We start from the raw sequence: 25160 nt of genomic DNA, 5'->3' as shown, positions 1-25160 counted from the left end.
TTTTACGACGAACGTGAAGTCCATAACTTTGCCGTTAGAGCACCAGGTTAGGAATCGAGAACTTCTGGGTTCGATTGCCTACCAGACCTGAGGGACAAAACGCTTCTCTTTGTCTCGTACCTGATGATCAGTAACAAACAGTGCTTTCTTTGTCAAGATTCTCTCTGCCACGGGAAATCAGGGAAACTGTGCAAGGATTTTTCTCTTCCATAGTGGCTTCGCAAACTTCGACAAAGACTGTACGCGAAGTGTTAACCCTTAACTCTCAAATCAAAGCTCTAAACGCTGTCCTATATGTCAATGTATACCGATAGGCTGAAGGACGAGCCCTGCTCGTGCATTGCATCTTTTTCTCGTTACTCGCCGAAAACGTACATACCCCGTTCGTCAACTGATTACACGTTGTGCAATTGAGTTTAGACGTTAATGCATTTCTCTTAAAGCCTTACATATCTTCCGATTACGATAATGATGATCTTTATTGGCATTCCTTTCGAAACGGGGCGGTGACCAACAGCCACCTAGCCTGCTTGAGCTAATCAAATTTTACTACGTATATTACCAGCCTTGAAATTTTCCCTATCTCTCCTGCATCTTTCCTGGCATGGTTAAAACCTCTATATATATTTTTTACAGTTACTTATGCCTGCAACGACACCGTTCAATAGATCTCTTCCCAGATTTTTTTACCACCAGTACTGTGAACGTATCTTGCTTATTTCGACTGCTTAACAGTTAATGCTTCTAAACCGCTTTCATTGGCACCCGCTTAAGGAAGTTGCATTTGAAGCTCACCGTGGCGTTCAATGCAAGCTTGTTTTTCAGAGCAAGTGCCTTTCATTAACATCTTTTCGTCGAGCAGCGCAGGTTTGTGCTGGAGGATCCAGCTGTCAACCCATTACGAAGACAATCTCGCCCAGAAGCAATGAAGCCACGAGGGGGGGGGCGTTGGCGCTCCCCCGGTACTCCCAGCAGTCTGGGTCTCTCTCTCCATCACATACGAGGAAATTCTTCCTGCTGCATACACAGCGCCAGCCCTCTTTCCCTGTCCCCTTACCTACCTTCATTTTCTTACAAAGACCACCTGACATCATCTCCGAAATTCATTCATTCAGTAGCATGTCGGAAGAATACAAAGGTGAACCGCACATTTATGAATATTTAGTTTTTCCTTCCCGTTCCAAGAAATGAATGGAAATTAAAAAACTCGTCGTCGCTTCAGGAACCAAACTGAGACCTACAGTGTTCACACCCCAAGAGAAAAAGGAACAAAAATCGCCGATAGCTTTTTAAGCTCAACGCCTAAGATGTTTAGTGACAAAACAAATTGATACAGAATTGAGCGGTCAATAAATTTAAAAGAAGCCGCGCGGGAATAGCGAGTGAGCGAGAAGGCACACGAGCAGCCGTAATTACTCTGCTGCAAGCAGCGCACCTGGGAAAAGGAATGATGTTTACTAACTCTGCAATAACAATGTCACTCAAGCAGTCGTTGCAGCGCCGATTATAAAAAAAAAAAAAGAAATAAGGCACGTAGTTATGCTCTACAGCAACAAGGAAGAATACCCAGTGTCGGTTAAAGCATTGGTGCTTACTGTCAACAATACATAATCGAGCGGTCAGCGAGCAAGCTCGTAAAGAAAGCGGTGTTGGAACATTACGGAGCAAAGAGCGCGTACGAGGCGCAAACACGGACGAAGGTTAAAAAAAATTAAAAACGAAAGACAAAACCCCTTGAAGACAAAGAGAAAAGGGAGAGTACGACCTCGTGAGACGTGGGTCCCGGGAGTGTAATGGTCTTTTATACGCCTCATAAAAAAGGCCCAGACAAGGACGAAACGGCGAGTAGAAAGAAAGTAACTAGGAGGAGGTCGTAAGGAAGCGCGAACTGTGTGCACCGCCGAGCAGCAGAAACCATCTTGTAAACTGCCGCTGCTGCTGCTGCCGCTTGCTCCTCGCGGGAGAGGGCGGTTCTCTCGCCTTATACCAACTGAGGTAGGGTGGTGCAGGGCTGCAAGTTCTGCGGCCGGTCGGCAGCATTCGCCCGAGGCGGAGACGCGGACGGGGCACCCAGGTATAATGGCCCTAATGACAGCGATAACAAGGACGTGGGAGGAAAAGCTCCGTCGACGCTCGGACCCCGAGAGACGGCTACTCAGGGAGAGGGAGTGAACGAGAGAAAGCGAGTGCACCGGGGATACCAAAGCCATTCGACTACTTATATTATCTCCAGTATACCCACATATACATTTTTTTTTTTTTTTTGGCTGTTGTCATTCGGGTTCCTTGGCGTCCTCCGCGGTTAAAGATGGATCGACTAACGTGGTGAAGCGCAGAAATAAGAAGATGAACCGCTCAATAACACTCGTCTAAGTGGGCTCTTTCCTCCCCCCCTCTCTCTCTCGCTGTCTTGTCTCGGCGCTGTTCTTCTCTTCCACGTCGTCGATCCTCAACGTCCTGCGGTTTCTTTTCAAGAGCGCTGGAGTGGTTAGCTGCGGTTGCAGGCAGCATCAGCAAATCAGGAGCGCCTGATCACGCCGATGTACTGGTTCCTGCGCAGCGTGCCAAACCAAAGAGGTGTTCCGAGCACCAGAGCACGCTTCGCAGCTCTCTCCGCCCCATCTCTCCCCCCTCATTCGACATGCTGCGATTAGTTGCTCTCCCCTGCTCTTGCCCATACCTTCAGCGTCAATCCTGCAGTACAAAGTGACCCTACATTTGATATTCCCCTCGCTTTTTATCTGGTTCTCGAAACTTCCTCTCGCTACTATCTGGTAACTTCTAGATTTCTCTTTTTTTTTTTTCATTCGCAGTTTCTGCTCCCAAATTCCCGTCGTGTGCGTCGGCTACGATAGGTCGGGCAGCTTACCTGTCGTATACGTTTCCCATTTTGTATTTCTGTCGTGGTATTACTTCCACAACGTTCCTTCTCATCATGACTGCCCCCCGCGTCTATATTTAGTATTTATACTTTCTTTGGTGCCCTCGTTTTCCTATAGACAGCAGTCAAGGGACAGCCTATAGGACGGAAACCTGCTATTAGGTCGGTGGGCTGTGGAGATGACGCCGGCGAAGACAGCTAAACCAGCAACTGCTCTCTCTCTCTCTCTCTCTCTCCTTCTCTCTCTCTACCCTCCACAATCCGCTGGTCTCCGTCGGGTGCACTGCGGGTCTTTCCCGGGCACCACCACCACGCCCTTGCCTCCTATTCTTCCACCGTGAGGTCATTTTCGACGTTTTTGTCTCAGGCCTCGCAGTCCTGCGTAGCCTTGCCCATATGCTGTATGCCCCGCGTCGGAATGGCGTCTTTCCTGTAACGCGTGGGGGGCGCGTTCGCAGGTAATCACTGCGCATCGCTGGTCCCTCGTTCCGCCATATTTACTTCGTGCTCGCAGTCATTGTTTGCTTTGGAACAGATCGAAGAGAAGCAGATGGACCTGAAAGGGGTGGTATTCAAAGTTTCGTACTTTTGTTCCTAACATATATACGACCTCACCACTTTGGTTCACTTTCTTACGTAGATGCCCTGTATTTTTTTTTTTTGTTAGCATTTCGGGCGCTTGCCGCGCTCAGTAATGCTAACTATCCAAAGATCGATATAATTCATATCATACAGTACACGGTCCACTGTTAAAGGGAACACCTAACTAATAATAAAGCCATTGTAACCAGGACATTTCATCACTTTTACAGGAAATGGGGGACTGTATAATGTGCCGAACGCACATTTACAGATCGAAAGTTAGTACGTGGGCTCTTTATGCCGTATCTCAACCGTAATCGACGACAGAGTACTAACGGCACGTTTCTTTTAGCAATGGTACACTGCACATGCTAGTGCAAAACGAATACTCATTATTTTCTTCTTTAGGTCTACAGAAGAGCTTGCACAGTGCCAACAAGAAGCGACCAGTGGCAATCGGAGCATGCGTGTGCAGCAAAGGTCACGAAACCATAGATACTAGCCTCCCCTCCCCCCCCCCCCCCCCCCCCCGGTTTTGCAATGACCCCAGTGAACGAGGCAAGCATTAACCATAATCGCCCGTAAATCAAACACGCTTTCCAGCGATCCTTCGCCTCAGTTGTCTCTCGTATCTGATCATCGCTAAACTGACCGTTATCTTCGTTTCTATCGACGCCTACGCGGCAATAGACGCAAGCCAGAGAGAGCGGAGCGGAGCCACTTCGCGATCGAGCACGCGCATATGGCAGACCACCCACCTATAACGCATACGGCAGCGCGGACATGAATACCGCATTGATACTCGCTCACATGTACATATGTAAAAGCTCGAGGTCGTCGAAACCGCAGCTCCACTTCACGCAGTTCTCGCACAGACGTGTACGTGCGTGCGCGCACTTAAGCACGTGCAGTGCACGCATTCACGCACGCACAAAGGTCCGCCGCTAAACGGGCGGTCAAAACAAATTGCGGGCACGAAATATGGCTGCGCGAAGGCTACGGTGTGGGTCGTCGCCGCGGAAAGATACAGTGCGCCGGTAAGGGTGGCCGAAGGCACTTTGAAGTCGTGCGGGCGAACGGGTACCGATTGCATCGAGACTGCGTTGGCGCCGGCTGCAGCGCCATAGCGGAGCACGTGCCGGCTTGCGGGGCGAACTGTGTTTGGCGACAGTGCACGTAGCGTATACATAACCGAATGCTCTACACCACAGGCGCGAAGCGCTTCGTCGGCGAAGGAGCGGTGCTTGCGATAAGAAAACACGTGCAGGCGGGCGAGTCGCCCCTCGGTTTCAAAAGCATGTCCCCCGCTGACATTTTAAAGTATTGCCTCGGATTAGTGTCGTTTTCATCACACCGCGCTCAAGGAGCCAGTCGGCGTCACCATTATCGTAATTGCCGCAACCCCCACCACCACCACAACCACCACCACCACCACCACCACCACAACCACAACCACAACCACAACCACCACCACAACCACCACCACCACCACCACCACCACCACAACAGCAACAACAACAACAACAACAACAACAACAACAACAACAACAACAACAACAACAACAACAACAACAACAACAACAACAACAACAACAACAACAACAATAATAATAATAATAATAATAATAATAATAATAATAATAATAATTGCGCAGTCAAATCCGCTGCAAGAAAAACACCTCTACCAGAGCTCTCCAATCATTCCACATCACTTGAACCGAACATGTGTCCTCAAATTTCCTAATGTCGATACTCCATAACTTGTTGCCAAGTGCTACTATTCTCCTTTCCCTTGACAATTATTGTGCAACACTAATATGTCACTGGTTATCTTTATTGCCCTTCCGAGCCCGCCACGGTGGCTTTCTGGCTATGGCGTTCCGCTGCTGAGCCCGTGTGGTCGCGGATTCGATCCCCGACCCGATTCAGGGCGACAACATAGCCATATGTAGGTATAATAGAAGAACCCTCGTGTAGCCTGCTTCGTGTGCACGTTGAAAAAAAAAACTATATGTGGTCAAAACTAATTTAAATCTATCCGTCCACTACGGCATCTCTCGTAGCTCGACATGCAGCTCCGGAACGTTAAACCCCACAATGTTTAATGTCCTTGCGAGCTTCGTTTGACCCTCTTAATTTCAGCTAAGAATATGATTTGCTCGCGTTTGACATTTTATATAGTTCGTTTAGTGACACTTCCAATACCTGTCCGGGGATACACCAGTAGCCGACACTGATCCCAAACTCTCCACAATGGCCTCCCGCAATGTACATCTGCTGCATCGGCACGTCAACTTCCCCTTGAAGCTATCTCGTGGAAGCAGCATCGGAGTCTTCGGCACCTCAGTCTAGCAAAACACCTGATGTCCCACGTAACTTGAGCCAAACTTTCAAAATATACAAATGCCACGTAGCTGGACAGAACCAAGGTGATGCTGTTTGCCGTCGCTTGGAGATCCCGCCTAATGAGATAATTCGTCTTAATTAAGTAATCAGCTTCTGAAATATTATACTTAGATTAAAAGTGTCAATGAGAAAATTGTAGAGCAACCTAAAAAACTCCCGATAAAGCTTCCTGGTGCTCAATACGTGCTACATAAAAGTGTTTTTCTGAGCATGAAAGAAGCCCGCGAATACACGCAAAATACCTCGAGCGGCCAGTCGCGCGGCAATTTCGAGCGTATTCGCGGGCTGCTTTCATGCTTGGAAAAACACTTTTGAGTAGCATATATTGAGCACCAGAAAGCTGTATCGCAGAGTTTTTCATGTTGCTCTACAATTTCGTCACTGACACTTTTCATCTAATTATAATATTAGAGAAGTTAATTAATTAATTAAGGCTAATTATGTAGTAAGGCGGAATGTAAATAATAATCTGAGTATCTCCAAGCGACGGCGAGCAACATTACCTTGGTTCCGTCCAGCTACGTGGCTTTGCATATTTTTAATGTTGGGCTAAAGTTACGTGGGACAACCTATATATCTGCCGCCGGAATTATGAGAATCACAACGTAAGAAAAACAAGGAACTACTAAGCGTGTAGAGGCGTTCAGCAATCACATTATCTATGAGGGTTAGTAGTCATTACTATCTGTGTCGCGTGACATTACAGCGGGTAAACAAAATTTACATGTAAGTGAACATTTTCAACGCGGAAGTGTTGTATATCGCTGGCGGATCCAGAATCTCGCCTTGGATGAACCACTTCACCTGCCACCCGCCTACCCCCGACACAAGTCGTGCCCGCACTTCCGACACATTACTTGGTTGGTTTTGGTCCTTGCATAAATGTTGGGCAGAAAAATCCGCGTTTTGAAAATTTGAGTGTGCAGTGAGACATCCTTCTTCCTCCATTCCATACTTCTACATTTCTCGATGTTGCTCTGGGTCCCCTCTGAACTAGTAAAACGAAATAACCAATAATAACGTACAAATTATTGTCGTCGTAGCAAAATGAACCTTAGGTCGCCGAAATGCCGTGTAACGTGTCCAGTGAAGAGTGAAAACTTTACAGCACACATAACAGGTCATATAACTGGTTCTTGTGGTACAGTACGAAAACTGCGAAGAGCGGACTGTGTAGACCAACGAGAAGAAAGGGTATATTCCCTCTAATTGGAAGCCTGAGCAATATGTCTGAGTTAAAGACACACAGAAGAGATGATTTGCGCGGGTAGAGGGAGCCCTCACGATGACCTAAACCGTGTTATCGTAACACGAAATCCAGAAGACAGTCGATCCCTTCGTGGTACAAGCGAGCAGCCACTCTAAATAGCAAACACGTTTTCAGTTCGCGTACGCTGCCAACAGGTCTGTAATGTAGCACATGTAATAAAGAATTGCCATGCTATCGCCTAGTATTTATCCCTCAAGGCGCAATTTATTTTCGTGCCTGCCTTCCAGAAGCTGCGATACTGTCTGACGCGTATAATTTAGCCAGTCGATGGGGGTCTCGTCTTTCCGCATTTCTAGCCTCAAAAAGCAGAAGCTGAGACTGTTTGCCCATGAACTGAGAACAACTACGCGCACGTCACAGAACTTCCCAGTCGCGGCGGAATCTCTTTGACTCCTATAGGAGGCCCACTCTGAGGTTCCCGATCATCTCGATAAGATTCGCTCTGCTCCGGTGGCTTCCACAGTATTTTTGGGGTGCTCGTTAGACACAATCCGAGAGAATTCTGATGCATCCTACTCGCATAAATACGTTCCACCCTCCTTCTCTCTCTCTTCCGGAGTTGTACACGTAATAACACCAATATCCTCCATCCTCCCGATTCGAAGCACGAAACCTCGCTCTTCTGCTACAACACCGCCATACTCCAGTGAAGCACCGAAGAACAATACATCCTTCCCGGGGTCAAACATGAAGGCATCCCAAGCGGTGCATCCTGTTCTCTTCCCTGTGCCGCGAAAGCAAACAACCGGGCATCAAGAAATTGCCGGGGGTTGCCTGCCCTTCGCAATGCGAGAGTCCAAACCCGAACGAACGCATCGCTCCCGCGAGCGGCGGTCTGATCAGCGCGGCGGATCCGAAGGCCGATCTCTCCCAACGACGGGGTTCTTGCACGAAGAAAAGGCCGCCGCCGTCACCAGCGCTAGCCGTCACGGAAGAAGCCAAGTCCGAAGCAATAGCCCGCCTGTCGACGCCGCCAAGAGTGCGGGTAATAGCGAGCAATTGGGAAGAAGAGAGCGAGAGATGAGGGGAGAGAGAGCATGAGCGCGTGTGTGTGTGCGTGCGTGCGTGCTTGCGATGCAACGAAGTGATGGCGAGATGGTGGTGGGGGGAAGCGGCCATCCGCTGCCGCCGTACACACACAGCTCTGTGTATGTGCGCGTACGAGCTGGGCCCCGATGAGAGCCGCCGATAAGACCCGGCTGCGGCACGACGAACGAAACCCGAGAACGTTCCGCGCGTTCTTCTTGCCAACGCCGCCGGTCCCCTCGAGACGAGCATAGAAGAGAGAGCCCGTTCCAGATTTTAATCGGCGCAAAAGGCACAGAAGAAGGCAGCACACCGCGCGCAACAGGGGTCCCTCCATATTCCGCACGTTCTCGCGCGCTCACTTTGTTGAGTTATTGCTCGCTTTTGTCTTATGCGCCCAGCGCGTGCGCGTTCACGTTATGTAGCCTTGGGAAGCGAAGGCGCGCCAATTACTAGGCAAACATGACGCTCTCTTTGTTTTTTGTTACTGCCGCCCGCTGCCGATGCAGTTGGCTTCTCTCTAAGGTTCCAGAGGCAGCTGTCGGGTAGTTCTATATACCTCGAGCACCGCAGTATTTGCTCTGCCGGGGATGAGGATAAATCCGTGGCCCGCCCGAGTGTCGCAAGCTGATGAGCCGCACTTTTCGTGACCGGCAGCATCTGCTCCTCCTCGCGTTCGTAATGTTGAGGTGTGGCCGTCCCGGTAATCCTAAACAGGAGTGAGAGATGCTCGCCCATTCCACAAATCAGGAAGTGAGCCGGTTTGTGCAAATGGCGCAATAATGGCTTCAACGATAAGTGGGAGCGCAGAGGTCCGAGATCAGAAGCCTGTGCATCGGTTGAGGAGAGAGCTCGTTCGATACTTCGGGCTCTGTCTCTGAGACATCCGGTCTCCCTGTTTCATGTCTATTTACCAGTATTATTTCTGACAGAAATAGCCCCGTTTCTTGACCACTATGGGAGATTTCTGCAATGAAAATAACCGTTTACAAAATTTTGCTCTCTTTGAAAAAACAACAATAAATGGCTCTCAATAAGTGTCTGGAAGTTCGTCCTTTAGGTGAGGTAGGCTATAGATCAATATGCAGATGCGGAGAGCTATGCTGCTATGAGCTTATTTCTCTGAAGACAACCCTATACGCCATTGCTGAAGTGACGTACGGCTTTTGTATAATGAGTTATAGATCAACTGAACCATATCTGCGTGAACGTGAAGAATGGAACATCTGTTGTGCACTTAATTACCATCAATACGACGTCCACCGCGTCTATTTACAAACCCCACTATGCCGATTGGGCTATAGCGGACTGGGCAAGAGAGTTTGAAGAGTCTTGGACATAGCAAGTTTTTCTCCACCATCTTCATGCTCCATAATCAACGTCTTCTCTATTCTATCCTTCTACACCCATTCCCCTGCCCCCAACGCCGAGTAGCGGGCCACAACATTCATTCAGGCCGACCTCTCATCTTTTCTCTCATAACAAATATCTCTGAAACGAAAATTCTTGAACACTGGCCGCATCCGTCGCTGGCCCAAAAATATATTCGTGCCCTGGTAGTTTTCGAAACCCGCCGTGTGTTGGGCTGCTATGCACGAGGTAGTGGGATCGTATCCCGGCCGCGGCGTCCGCATTTCAATGGGGGTGAAGTGCGAAAACACCCGCGTACTTAGATTTAGGTGCGCGTTAAAGAACCCCAGGTGGTCTAAATTATTCCCGAGTCCCCCATTACGGCGTTCCTCGTAATCAGATCGTGGTTTTGGCACGTAAAACCCCACAATCTAATTTTCTTCTTTTTTACAGTTTTTGAAGAACATCTGCCTGAGGGACCGATTGCAGTCTTGTTGTGGGTCTTACTTTCTGCGAGCAGTATTAACTTTCTCCCTCGGTTCCTCTTTCTATTCCCCTTATAACCCTGTGTAAGGCAGCAAGCCAGACGCTCATCTGGTTTACTTCCCTACCTTCCATATCTTGGAGTTGACGACCGTGCCAATCGGCCGACCGTCGGTGTACGCCGCTGACCGATCAACGCCATTACTGCAACAATAAGCTGATGCGTTTCGCGCTTCGCAAGATTTTTTTTTTTTTTTTGCTACAGAAGATAGCTAGGCTTAGAGGTTAGGCCTAGTAAGCCTACTGCTAAATCCTCATTCTGTTGGCTGCTGAATATTTATTTGCGTAACAAACAACCTTTCACTGCAGTCAAGGCTATTAGCTAATCCCTATCGATTTCAGTGAAGGTTCGTCTCATAATGCTTAACCAATGCCTTCACGCGGGACGTTAAAGCATCGACGGTTAGGATTAAACGTGTAAGCGAACATGTTCGAGTTGGGGTTAATTCATAGGTTTAAGAGAACAGATTGATGGGGATAGTTGGTACTGCATAACTTGAGGCAAAGCGCAAAACAGCACGTAGGACAACAGAAAGGAATGAAGACTCAGCTCTACTAACCACTGAATATTTATTGCGCACGGTTACCCCATATAGAGCATAGTACGACAGGAAGAAAAAAAAAAAAGGTCACTGTCGCAACATAGATTTCTTTCCGGCAAAATCATCCACCTAGGCCGCTACTGCGATAGGAACATGATTTCTTTTTTTGAAAGTGCAACATACGGGCAACTTACAGAGTTATCGTTTCTAATCACTTCGAATGCCTCAGTGATCTCCCTAGTCACTTCATCTGGGTTTCTAGATATCACTTGTGATTTATCAAATAAAGGTTTACAGTGACTGCTCGCGTTGTGTCTCTAAACCCTGCAAGTTGCCCATCTGTTTCACTTGAAAAAAAAATCATGTTCTTATCGTGGTATAGCGGCCTATGGTGGATTATTTTTGCGGAAATAAATCTATGTTGCGACAGTGGCCTTTTTTTCTTCCTGTAGTGCTATGGTATATGTGTGGTAACCATGTGCAATAAAAATTCAGTTGTTAGTAGCGCTATGTATTCGTTCCCTTCTGTTGTCCTTCTGTTGCTGTTTTGTGCTTTGCCTCAAGTCATATGCTTAGTGGTGCCCGTCAGCGTTTCGGTGGTCGACGCGGCCATAGTGATAAGGTGGCCCTCAGCTTATATTCGCTCATGCAAGCTATTCGTTGTGAGGGAGGACGATGACGTTTAGTGTGACGCCTTTCGTCCATGAAAGAAACAACTGGAAACGGCGCAGTCGTTTTCAAGCGCACAAAACAACGTAATGCAGCAAATTTATAGCTATGCGTCTCATCACGTTTTGGATAGCTTTTTTTTTTTTTTTCTACGTTTACTCTAAACTAAGTACTCAATTACAGCTGGACCCACCGACTATAGAGGAGCGAAGGCCTCGAGATCGAGGTGGGACGCTGACGTTCTGTTTTACGGGATTGAGTAATCTATGGTGAGCGCGTGTTTGCTTACAGTTACGATTTACGTCATCGGATATGAAGCAGGCAATTCTTGTCAGAAAGCTCTCATCGCCAGAAATATCTCACATTTACATATGTTCTGGTTAATGTGTCATGCCGGTCTAATATAGGCGTATAGATGTCGAGATTGCCTACCTTCCAATTTTAGAGCGCAGCTCTTATAGGCTACCGTTCCTGAGTTGAACGTCGGCGTAACCGCGCGAACTCGCGTGCTCCACTGCTCACACTTTTGTCCTCGTCTTCTTCCACAGCTGGATCCGATGCCGCTCATCACTCCAGCGTACCATACTGCATACCCCTCCCTGTGCGAGTACGCTGACGGCACTCGCCCACTGCCAGTCGGTGCGGTGATTTCGGTCGGGAATGCTTTGCCTCGATATATCGCGAAATGAAAACACGTAGAAAACTGCGCTCAAATTTCGCGTTAGGGAGTATCGTAATCATCGGATTTTCTTTTTTCCTTCGCTTACATAAATAGATCGAAATGCGTACACCGAAGCCTGTGGTAGCCAGAGTGGTTTACTCGGACAAATAACGACGAAACATTCGCTGCTATCCCAATTACTGTAACTATAGTACGGCGGGCATTTTCTTTCCGACAGCGCGGGAGCTAGTAAAACGTAAACTGAAACACATCCGTGCTTGATAGTGCAGAGATGGCAGTGTCGTCTGATTCCGATGACGACCATAAGCAGCCGCCTCGTCTTTGGGTAATCATGGCAAGATGCAGTTAGCGTCAGGGCGCTGCCGCCACGTCTTGGAGTGACCTTCGCAGCGTCCTTTGCCTGTCCAGGTTGATGCGAAGAAAAGCGAAGGGTCACCGCGTGCGTATTCGGTAGCATGCGCCCCAGTGCGGATTTCCCGCTCTAGAACTTCGTACTAAGCGAAAGTTGGCGCCGCCGCAGTTCGAATAATTCGGCTTAAACATATGCACTGCTCTCGGGACTCCGAACGAGTTATCGCTATTTCGTATAAAGAGATATCGTTGTACCGATAGTTTTGCTGCAGTCCAAATTATAGTCACATGACAGACAATACATTTCAAGTGCCTTTTTTTTCATAGCTCATTTAAAAGTGCTAATGTTGAATAATTCATTCTTGCTAAGGAAAATGAGTATGATAAAGATCACAGTGGTACCTGCGGCAGACTGGCGACTATAGCTGGAGCTACTTCGCGCTTCCGTTCCTCGCATCGGCCTACGTTCACCTCGACAACTGCAGCCTGCCCCTGGTACTATTCACCCCCACACTTCCTACTCCCCCCCCCCCCCTCCCCCGCCTATCGGAGATTGGACGTACGCCCTACGCGCTGAGAAACAGAGGAAATGGGAGCGGCGCTCTCCGGCAATCTTCTCGTAGCCGCCCCCCTGCTCTCGCTCCTCGGGCGAATGTCACCTGGCCGACCGACGGCCGCGCGCGCTCTCCTCGCGGCCTTGGCAATCCATCATCCTCGCGGCGCGCCAGCCGTGGCTGCTGCGCCGTCGCCTCGCTTCGGGGGATGCCGCAAGCCAGCGAACCGAGCCAGCTAGAGCACACGTGAGCGCGGCGGCTGCCGACACACACACACGCGCTGCGTCACGCCGAGGCACCCAAACAAAACAATAAAGAGAGAGAGAGAGAGAGAGAGAGAGAGAGCAAGAGAGACAACCTGGCGTGCGGAGGGCTGAATTTCGATGAGAGAGAGTGGGGAAGCCTCTGGGCGACGTCGTTCGCTCGCGGGACTCTCCTGCGCTTCCTCAGGGTTCTCCGCGCGGGCGCTCGCTGAAATGGATACGGAACGCGAGCGGGCGCGACAGGCGCGCAGATTGTGTCTCCTCTCTCGCCTCCTCCTCCGAGCGCCAGGGACGAGTCCGTCAGTCTGCTGCGCACGCGATGGAGACGCCTTTGACGCGCGTTGATCGAGGCGGAATTTTCTTTTCACGGGACGGATCGGTCCCGTTCCGATTGGAATGAAATTGCGGGACGGCGACGCGTAGTCTAGACAGGTTCCTTCATCCACTCTTATTTTTGCTTTCTTCCTCTCGCTGAGGGCAACTTTCTCTCCTCCATTCCCGTGACTGAATTCGTAATTATTCGATTTAGCTATTATATAAAAAAGGAAATCTTAGTTTTCCTGGAATTTAGTAGTCCACTGAGAACGTTCAGACCATGTCAGTGCGACTTACACGCTTCACCTGCAGCTTAGGAGCAGCTGGTAACCCGTGTATACGCAGCGCGCGAGCTCGATATGGCAATAGTTGGCCGGATGCAAAAGTTGAGAAGGGGATTGCTGACTTGCAGGCGTAGGAACCAGTAGTGTGCTACTCAGCGCCGCCATATGCCACCTTGTGAAACTGTGTAGCCAATGTCAGCCGCCACGAAGCCAAACCACAAGCCGGACTCATATCTTCAGCAAGAGCGATATCGAAAAATGCGCTCCCGTGGACACGCGAGAACACGCGAGAACGTCCCGCAAAGCACGCAGAGCCCGCAGCGGACGCTACGCAGCTTTTGAAAAGCTGCGGGCGCGCGCAAGATACCGTGCGTGCTCCTGCGTACTGCGCATGCGCACTGAGGCCTCCGCGGGTTTGCTGCGCACGCAGAGCTGCCGTGGACGCCCATCTGTTGTCTATCTAAAACTGTCTATTGACATCTTGAACTTATAAAGTACCGAAAAAGGCGTGAAAGCTCACATTCATAATCTGGCGACAGTACAGATAGTGAGTATAGGGACTGTAAATTTTGGAAAAGCCTGCTAGAAATGCAACCCTTGCATGCATTCCGCGCAAATCAACATTTAATGTCTGCAGAAACGCGGTCGGAAGAGGCACCGGCGCGCAAATTCCATTTTAAGTTTTCGACAGTGTCCAAACATGACATGGCGCACGTAAATATCCTGTGGTTTAATATGCATACGTCTGGCTGCCCTGTGCAAAAAAATATGATAGTTCCTATGGTGCAGTTGACAGTGAATATGATTCACTACGTACATAATCAGTGTATTTGTTTTGCCGCCGATCACGGAGAGGTGAAACACGTTACACTGCCCAGAATTCGTCGAAGAGTGAAATACTCTCTTTCAGGAGTCGAAACGTACGCAGAGTGGCTTCGTGCGCGACCAGGAATGGCTTGGTCTTCCTGTAGGGACACCGGGTTCTCAGAAGTCATTGTCATTACGCTTCTCTCTCCTGTACCTGCGTCGAAATTGTCTACGGGCGTGCAAACTGCTACCAAACGCCCTCAGCCTTGTAGCACAGTATTTAAGATGCCGTTCACCAGCCTAGCGAGTTTTTCTCAGACCATCCTGAAAGAGAGACCGAGACGACGACTGTGGTGAACCCTGGGTTCGCGCGTGCGTTTCGCCAGCTGTCCCACGGCGTTGACAGCTCTTCCAGGGTCCTGGTGACAGAGCTGGGCTGCGGCGCCGCAATCACACTCGATGGCGGCGGCGTTTATGGGTTGCGCGACGCATCCGGAAATGAGAGGCACTCGACGCCGGCGGCTGCCGCACACAACGCGCACGCTCAAGCCGTTAAGGGCACCGCCCCCAGAAGTTCTGGTGACACGCACGCCATCCGCGCGCAGCTCTCTCTCTCTCTCCTCAGCCGTAACGCCATAACTCTCAGAAGCTTCGCGCTCTCCTGCCGCTTTTGAAGAAACGCAGACCCAATTTGCCGCAAGCAGCGAGCTGGATACACACATATATAGAACATACGCGCAGTGACGATGTTTTTTTTTTTCTCTTTCTTTCTTTCTTCTTCTTATTCTTATTCTTCTTATTTTTTACGGGTGGCGTCATTTGGCCCGGTTGGTTCGTAAACTGTCACCTGAAGCGTTCACCGGAACGGGTGGTTGGGCTGAGAGGGTATAACGGAAGAGAGAGAGCGGCACGTTCTTGACACGGTTTTACGCTGTGGTTAGCGAGGGAGAGAGGAAGGAAAAGGCGCGAAATTTAGAGAGAAGGAAAGCACGGCGCGGCTTCCGTCTTTATACAAAGCGGCACGTTTTCACGCCTTCGTGAGCTGGTGGTAATGAGCAACTATAAGAACGCAGTAATGAGGAAAGGATGCGGCGGAACGATATTAGTCTGGTGTGCTGCGTAATTTTTTTTTTTTTTTTTTTGGCTTTCGGTATATAGCTTCGCCTTGAATTTCAACTTCTCCTTTTTCGTCTTTGGTCCCAGAGCGAACTACAAATTTCAAGGTGAAGAGACAGGGAAAGTGATGACAAGTTAAGGAAACGGGCCTGTCCGACTCACGTTCTCACTTTCATCTTGAAAAAAGAAAAGAATTGCATAATATCTATTCTGCCAGCTGCGGTGGATTTTTACAAAAACTGACTAAAAGCGTCACAAGCTTGACTTCTGCGATATGAGCTTAATAAAACAAGAAAGTCATATACTCGTACTATATATACTATTCGTCATGTGTGCCATTTAGCGCACACTGCGCCTGGAGCGGAGAAGTTGATGCGATTCCGTGATACCTCGAAAAAGAAAAGCAGTGGTTAGTTCGAACTATTATGAGATCCTGGTGAACTGCTCAGAGCTAGCAAATACAATGTCTCGCAGTGGAAATTAATCGCGAACGCTTTATGGAAACACTGTTACGTACCAGTGTTGATTCCATCAGGATGGTCGCCTTTGGAGAACGTGTGAGTGCTGATTCCAGTTCCTGGTTCACCTCACAAAAGCAGTTTTGCAGCTATCCTTACATGAGCACACCATTGGCGATCAGTTTCCGTGTAGCTATTTTTTTTTTTTCTGAGCGCCAGCAAGGTTACGTTCTTTTGACGCACGGGCAAGAATACCTGAAAGGAAAATCACACATGGCCGCATCCGACGGGGTGTGGGCGGCTTCGCATGAATTTTATCACGTGGCGTAGAGGGTGAGGAGGCGCTTAGGCAGGGGCGAAGGCAGGAAGGCAGGCAGGCAGGCAGAGCACACAAAGTCAGAATTAAACTGTTTGTTAGGTGAAGTTGAAGACGTAAAACAGAGACTGGACTTGAAGCCGGTATGTACAAGCCGGTATGTACTCATGCGGTATGTACAAGGCAGTAGTCGAATCGAATGACCGATGGATGACGTCTCCTATATACGTGGCGTCATTCGCCATTCAAAATGAACTTGTCGCGATAAGTTGCATGATAGAATCGTCGCGGCGAACTTGCTGTCTGATAAGACGGGCGTCTTGCGCCTTGAAAAGCATGCGATCGCGGCTGGACACTCGCGAAAAACTTTAGAATGATCAAATTGAGGGTGCCTATTCATGTAGCTTTGATTGATTGATTGATTGATTGATTAATTGATTGATTGATTGATTGATTGATTGATTGATTGATTGATTGATTGATTGATTGATTGATTGATTGATTGATTGATTGATTGATTGATTGATTGACATACTTATGAAGGATGTCGCATAATGTTTCTGACCTCCTGAGAGTCGAATGCAAACTCAAGCACACAAATTCTGTGTTCCTTTCGGACATGAAAATAAATAAATAAATAAATAAATAAATAAATAAATAAATAAATAAATAAATAAATAATAGGCCGACAACACAAGACAAGGGTGACTGTTTGCCTCTGCTAAGATCATCGGGTTGGTAAGGTAACTTCAAACCTGGTAGGGACGAAACGGGGAAGCTTTAGTATATGATCAATTACAGAAAACCGCTCCAGAGGCTATCAAAACTAACACGGAGGACGAAAAAAAAAATTTTGGATGGTGATGCAGTCTCAATATAAATCTACAAGCCGTATGCCGAGAAAAATTCCCAATTACTGTTTCGTAGGATCGGTCACGTGCCACCATTGATATGTTTTGTACGCTGAAAGCACGTTAGGAACTCGATCTTAGATGAAGTTATTAAAGAGCGGCGGTCAGCAGAAATTTCTGTTTAGACCATTATTATAGTTTCTGTAGCGTCTTGAAGGCGTCAGTATCGAGTGGCTGTCTTAAACTTAGACACAACAAAATTGTTACAGTAGTATGAGGCTAAATAAGAGACTGAATGAGTTATTCACTGTTGGCTCGAAACAACCTCCACGGAGCCCGAAGAAATGAGTTACTGCAGTTGAGAAACAGAACACGTAAAATGAATTTATTTTTTATGTGGTTCGTTAGGCAGGTGGTGGTGGTAACAACTTTATTGAGACTCTGCTCAGTTATGATCTGGCAGGCCCGAGTCCTAGAATGGCCCCTCACGAGGTGCGACCCTTTCGGCCCAGGCAACGAGGGCTTTTTGTACTTTTTCATCCGGCGTTCTGAGCAGCTCTTCCCACATCTGTTGTGAGGGAGCTGGCAGGAGCGACCTGGGAGGGGGTAAGCCCTCGCACCCCCAAAGAATGTGATTTTGGGTAGCCAATGTTTGATTTGTGCAGTTTTGACATACTGGGGGTTCCATTGCCCGTTGGTAATTATGACTAGCCAATGTGGGCTGGGGAACGATTTAGTTTGGATTCGACGCAGGATCTAGGCTTGCGCTCGCGTGAGGCTTGCGTTTGGAGGCGGGTAGATTCGCCTTTTTTGCTTGTAATAGTTTGTTATTTCGTGGTATGTCGTCGGTGCCTCATCCATGGGATCCGAGTCTGAGGGGCACATCTCCCGGTTGATTAGACCTCGGGCTACCCAGTGCGCCTCCTCATTCCCTTGATTCCCCGAATGGGCAGGGACAGAGTTTATTTTCCCATATGCACACAACATCATTACACTGATTGTCAACTCAATTACACTGCTTCTCACCACAACATCATTTTTCATAACATATGTGAACACTTTAAACACGATGCACTTGCTCACAATTCTTTCTCTCTATCTTTTTTCGTGACCCTGCTGCGCGTTAGACATATCGCGAACTCCACACAGGAGTCATCCTTCAACAGTGGTCAACAGTGGTGAAACGTGAAGTCATCCTTCGTTCACGTTTGCAAAAATAAACACACAAACAACTAAAGGATCGCGGCCACCCGCTAGCTACATCATGAATCCCAAACCCGGAACACAATCGCGCTGCACGGAAGCCCCGGAAGGCGAACAGAAGTGCGCTCCCAGCTCGCAATAATATGAAATATGCGACAAAAATAATAAAACTCACGTCATACACACTCACGCCCGCCCGCGCTATTCATCGAAGACGCGCACGCATTTCGCCTCTCCGCGAGAACCCGTCGCTGTCTCGGGCCTCGCCCGCTATTCAGCGAACCGCCAGGTTGCGCTAAACCAAACATATTCGAGCGCGCCGGAGGCACATACACACATCGCGCTGTCAGTCAACGGCCCTTCTTTGCTTCCGATTCGCGCCGAGAGAGAGAGAGAGAGAGAGAGAGAGAGAGAGAGAGAGAGAGAGAGAGCAGAGCACGGAGGCACGAAAAGGAGTAGGCGAGAATAGACGAGAGGAGAGTGGTAGCCTGTCAAATATTTCTTAGCGCACGCAGGGCTCTTTCTTTCCCCCTTAACCACAGCCGGGAGTTCTTTTCTGCGCTGATCGCAAACCACGCGCGTTGGCAGACAGCCGCTGGAGGGCGACGCGGGAGAACCCAGGAAGCAGCATCGCTGCCTCGACGCAACGCGAACGTTCACAGCGCGTTCTTCAGTTTCGCGCACGCGTCACCACACACTCGCTTCGACGCGTGTGAACGTCACGCGCCATCTGGCTCACACGGGGATCGCGTCTCCCCCCGCTCATCGGCCGCCTAGTCATGCGCCTGGAATGGATGCCACGCCGACGATGTCCCGGGCCTTGCGATTTGCTCACGTGACTCGCGCGCGACTATCCGCACGTAGGAACGCGCGCACGCACGCGCGCACGCACGCACGCACACACACACACGCACACACACACGCGCGCACACACACACACACACACGCACGCACACACACACACACAAGCAAACACACGCGCGCACGCGCATGGTCACACAAACACATTTGAAAACGCGTATTCAGTTTGCCTTCATTACACGGTAACTGTCTATGACTCCACCATTGCCGGTGTTGGCCCGGTGGGGGCAGTCGAGCTGAGAAGTCTGCCCTGACACAGTGTACACCTTCGATCGCGGGCCGTCATGTACGGTCCGCTTCCTCCAAAGGAGCTTGACTGTCGTCTTGTCATGCACCATGCACAGTGTAGCCATCATAGGTGGCCACATGGATGTCGTGGGGAATGACTGAAGAGGAGCTTCAGTGCTGGTGTAAACACGGGGAGCTGTCATACCGGGTAAACCCCCCCCCCCTCCCCCTTCTTCTTTTTCTAACGCGACAACGTTAAGGGGCCGTGTCGCAAAAAATCCGGCGTCAAAAAGAATTTCAAGCCAAATTCCGAACTACGCATACCCCACCATTCTCCTACCACCAAAGTTGCTCATACCTTGTCTTTCATTGTTTAAAAGTTGTTCCTCGGTTGAGAGCGGCAGCCCACAAACAACTCTAATGGGAAAAAACACCGAAAGCGCATATCTTTTATGTTAGCTCTTCTCAGACTGAAATATTAAAACTGCGGAACAATAACAGGAGATCGACTCACGCAAGAGGCCGCGTTTCCACCAGAAAGCTTGCCTTCGTGCATATATCGTCGCTGCCAGCGTTTTCCGGTAAACGTTGCGGTTGCATGAGCTGCAGTTGCCGGGAAGCATGAAAAGCAGTCAGGGTCTTTGAATGCTATCGCGTTCCACTCTTAAAGGCAAAGCTTATTCAAGCGTCCTCCAAATTCTTTTTTTGTTTTTTCTTCTGGCTGCGCCAGATTTTAAAGGATTGCCGAGCCCGATAGCACAATTCTAATAGTGGAGCTTAAATACTCGATGAGGCGGCCATTAATTGTACGATAAATCAAAATGTTTAATTGACTAATAACGTAATTACACTAAATGTATCTTTACGAGTTGTAGCCGGTGAGTTCGCGAGGCGTATCTACCACTTGTAACGAATTCTCAGAACTACGCTAGTTTCGAGATATTAATATTTAAATGGTCCGGCGAAATGCATTGGTGTTCCAGTTACTTTTGCGCTTCAATGCATAAAACAACGTTCTCGTTAAAAAGTAAGTGGAACAAAAGTCCATCTTTACCTCAAGTTTGACGGCGCATATCTCGAAACTGGTGCTATTCTCAGATATGTCAAGTCGATATGCCTTGCAGGCTTACTAGCTACAATTCGTAGATTGGAATATGTGCCGTAAAGCAACCAATGAAAATGTTAATTAGTGTAATGATGTTAATTATTCAATTGGGCATTTTTATTTCTTGTAGACGTAATGGTCGTCTTATCGAGTAATTTAGCTCAAGGATTAGCATTGTGCTATTTGCTACAGGAAACCTTTAAAAAATTGGTACAGCTAAAAATAATGAAAAAAAAAAACGTATACACGAGTAGCACTACCGGCATTGGTGACACTTGCCTCCGGCAAGGTCGTCCCCGTGAAACTTGCTACGCAAAGCTGACGACATCGATGGAAGTATGAGCAGCGACACGGTACATGAGGGCCCGAACGCCCTGCTGTCATAGGAATAATAATAATAATAATAATAATAATAATAATAATAATAATAATAATAATAATAATAATAATAATAATAATAATAATACTCTAATGCGTTGTGTGCACTTTGCTTTGTGCGAACTTGTTAGTGTCAGTGTGCGTGCATGCGTCTGCTAGGCCTGCCGCCCGACCATATAATTTCCCATGTTTCCATTAAAAACACCTCTCTGCCTCTCAGAGATTCGTTACCGTTGCGATCATAAGTCCACACCACTTCTTCCAGTCTAAAGTAAGCAGGAAAGAAAAGTACTTCCACAAAGCATACAATGCTGCGATTATTGACACGTTGAATGAAAGTTTCACCGCAACTCTCGGGGCGTTGCCTCCCCCTTATACACATATTGCCCCACACGCATATCCTTCTATAATTTCTTTTATTGAACTGGAGACCCTTCGCGCACTTCAATGTTGGTGATTTTTTTAAATGATTGGCCAGTGTATCCACTAAGCAAGATGAAACTCACGTCCGCATACCACCACAAGACTATAGATGATGTTCACACCGTCGACGCAAGTATACTTTCGGCGAATTTTCGACAGTTTGGTGTGTCTTGTTTCTTTTTTACTCTTCTTTAATATCTATGCGCGGCCCCTCTGCAGCGATTGACACTATTAACCACAATAAAGTACTCAAATGTGATAACCCCTTACGGGCGGCCATATTGCGGAGTTATCCTGTAAATGTTCCTTTATATTTTCTTCCCAACTACAACATTCATCGATACAATTATAGCAGACACCAAGATACTACAGCGAAGCTGTATATGCCTAGCCGACTCGTCCGTCCGTCTGTCGCCTGTACACCGAAAACTACTCTGGCGCAAAACCGTGCGCATGCTCGGAAGAAGAGAGAGAGAGAGAGGCGCGCGATTGGCTGCGCCAGTAGTGACGTCGTTGCTATCCGTCGCAGCCGAGCGCGCGCGCAGCAGTTTCTCTCCGGCTCCGAAATGGGTAGGCTAACGCGTCATACTTACGCCTGAGGAGCAAGCAGCTTTTGATCAGCAACGCCGCGAGCAGAACCGGGAAGGATCTCGTCTACGATGTGCCTATGCTGCCGCCCGGGCACTAGAACAGGCTCGTGCAGCCGAGCGCAGGCAGCAACTGCGTACCGAGGATCCGGCAGCCTACCAAGACTTTGTTTAATGAACCGTCGGGCTTAACCTAGTGATAAACACCGGGGCGGCACGCTACAGCTTCGCTGGTTAACCAGCTATATGGATTGCTTGGGCGGTGATTCTTTTTTTCCTCTGTTGGGCTAGTGGGTGCACGATCGTATAAAAAAATGAACGCTGTCCACTGGATCACTTTGTTGTTTAGGAGTGCACGGCTTTCTTCCCAAATGATGTAGCAAACACCTTTCACAAGGTGTTCCGCGTCTTCCGTGTTCATCTGGGGACAGCCGAAGGACGGGAAACCGCAAAGCAAGCTATACCCACGGAGGGTAAACAACAAAAGGGCATCGCTGCTTGCGTCGAACAGAACAGGTGAGCGTAATAAGCTTGGATACCGATACGCCGGCGTGGGTGGGAGAGCCGCACGACGGCGCCTGCCCGTCTACGGTTTCCCGAGGCACAATCGGCCGATAACGCGCAGTTGCCGCGGCGGCTAAAATATCACGTATACTTCGCATGCGCTGCTATGGCGGAGTTTGTGATGGTACGCGCGCGCATGCCTCTGTGCCGGAGAAGAGGCGTACTTTCTCAGCTTCCGAAGAAGAGCGGAAAACAACATTCGAGAACAGTTCGCATACGAAAGCGGTTGTTTACCAATTATTTCTGCTTTATAAGAGCACTTCGAAGGAGAGACAACCTGCTTCCAATCGTTCACAGCAGCGTAAATTTCTGGGAACACTATCCGTCTTGTTTATTTCCTCATTTGTTCTTTTCTATTTCTTTCCTTACATTTTTTTTTTGTAGAGGGGTCGTTTTATAAACAGACTTTTCAGAAACGTTTCAAGGAAACCGATGCCAAATTAGACGATTGAATCGTTGTGGACAATGTTAAGAAACAAAAAGCATTCTGCCTGAGGCAGTTATTCATTCGATGCATAAATTTCCATATTCTTGCGATGGCACTCATAACCAAATTCCTGTTGTTATTTCTATTTCTCCCAGTGAAATAGCGCAACCCTCTTTATAGGTGGGCGATCAAGAATCGGATGGTTTAGACATAACAGTAAAACTTACAGATGCTAACGGAAATCAAGTTTAACAGAACGATAAAACGACATGCTCAATTTGTTCAGCTATGATATGAATTGTTTAAACAAAAATATAAAACAACTTGCAGAGTATCCTGCTTGCTTATCCTCGCCGCAGGACATTCTGCTCGTTTCCTCTTCTCCAACTGTTGTTGTTGTTGTTGGTGGTGGTGGAGGTGGTGGTGGTGGTGGTGATGGTAGTGGTAGTGTCGTCGTCGCCCAGACAGCATATGGTTCAAACTTACTATCTGGGACTGGAGAACAATGCGTTAGATTTTTAACGTGACAAACGCAAATAAACTTCCAGAACTGATATACAGCAAGCTATGCGTAAAGGCGAAATCGAGTGTTAGCGTGAAAAGAACAATAATGACAATTGAGAATAATTAACTCAGAAGAACAAGAAACAAGACAAAGTGAAAAGATGCAAATTTAATAGGGCAGTTGGCCGGACTCGTAAAGAAATGTCTGGATGGCCGAGGTAACGTCGCTGTGGCTGAATCCTGGAGTGGAGGCTCTAAAAAAGAAAAGAAGTGCACGATCTGTCAAGTTCAGTCCAAGACTTCAAGGGGTAGTTCAAAGATTTTTTTTTCTTAAATTTGTGAAGCCGCTATTCGACAGAAAAGAAGTGGCTAGTTCTTTCGTCCTCACCATGAATATAGCACATAGGGGAAGTCGCCAAACAAGACATTATAGTGTGGTAAACCCTAAAACTTCCCAGAGCGTCTCCGGCAACGCGATTTCGTGAGGGATGCGTCAAGCTTCCGTGTATTGCAGAATTTCCTATATGCCAAGGAAAATAACATGTGCCGGTACCCATTCTTGTGTTTACTTGTTGCGCACACATCACGCAGTCGCACGCCGCTTCACCCTCTCGTATGTGGTCATAATTATTATTACCATGGTCTCATGCTGGATCTTTTTACCACACTAAGGATTTAGGCTACGTAAGGCGATAACTTATTATCAGGCCACCGCCAACCAGAACTTTGAATGGTTTTCTAAAACTCGGAACGGCAACAGAAACTCTGAACACCCGAGCTACTTCGGGAGATGTCCCAAAAAAGGCTAATCAGGGCCAATCTCCGTGTTTACTTCTGTTGTGAAGCGAAACAGTTCTTAACTCTTTTTTTCGGCGATCTTGGTGCCTTTATCTTAACAATGAAGACGGCATATATATATATATATATATATATATATATATATATATGTATATACCACGTAACCGGCTTCCCACACTTTCCACACATAGGCTTTCCAATTTTGACTCTGCTAATGCCAATGCACTAAAAATGGGACGAGGCAGATAACACGTCTGTGATGACAGCAACACGCATACACAGCCGCAGTTGCATGTTTTTTCCAGAAAGCAAAAGTGGTTATGCTAAACGAGCTGAAGGGGCCCTAGTAGTGCATGCACCGTGTTTTCAAATGCTTAAAACAAAGTGAACAGAAAATCTAAGTGGGGCAGGTAAGGCGGCGACGTCCTTCCTGTCTGACAGATATGTTACTCAAGCACAACCTTTTTGTTGAGCTAGTTGGTGCATGGTATAGGTCCTTTGGCCCCATACACCACGTGTCGCGAACGTCATCTTTTATTCGAGTTTCGTCATCTTTCACAATCGTTTTATCGCCTTTTACTTGGTTACCATGTGATTTTCGATAACGTGTGAGTTGCGCTGCCAGACTTGCGCATATATATTGTGTGTTTCTGTCATTAAAGCATCAGTTCTTAGTAAGCGCTCGTCCTTGTCTCTTCTTGTGTCGCCTGTCTGGCGCTTTAGTACTTCAGTTATATGTTACATTCGCTTTTTTTTTTTACCACTACAAAACAAGGTACATCTACTCGGTCAACTAACTAGCCTTCCTTTCACCTA

At 48.0% G+C, this 25160-nt stretch overlaps 1 protein-coding gene across 1 annotated transcript in view; it reads right to left on the bottom strand.

The window, feature by feature from the left end:
* The window catches only part of LOC126523077 (uncharacterized), a 49290-nt gene extending 32736 nt beyond the window's left edge, over positions 1-16554 (bottom strand). Inside the window, exon 1 of the mRNA XM_050171935.3 lies at positions 16159-16554. Coding sequence (XP_050027892.1) covers positions 16159-16173 — 15 coding nt within the window. The 5' untranslated portion in view covers positions 16174-16554. The remainder of the gene's footprint in view (positions 1-16158) is intronic.
* Between the last annotated feature and the right edge of the window lie 8606 nt (positions 16555-25160).

The sequence above is a fragment of the Dermacentor andersoni genome, chromosome 6, assembly GCF_023375885.2.
Source record: "Dermacentor andersoni chromosome 6, qqDerAnde1_hic_scaffold, whole genome shotgun sequence".
NCBI lineage: Eukaryota > Metazoa > Arthropoda > Arachnida > Ixodida > Ixodidae > Dermacentor > Dermacentor andersoni.
Note: the sequence above shows the minus strand (reverse complement) of the source record. Positions and strands in the feature narration are given on the sequence as shown.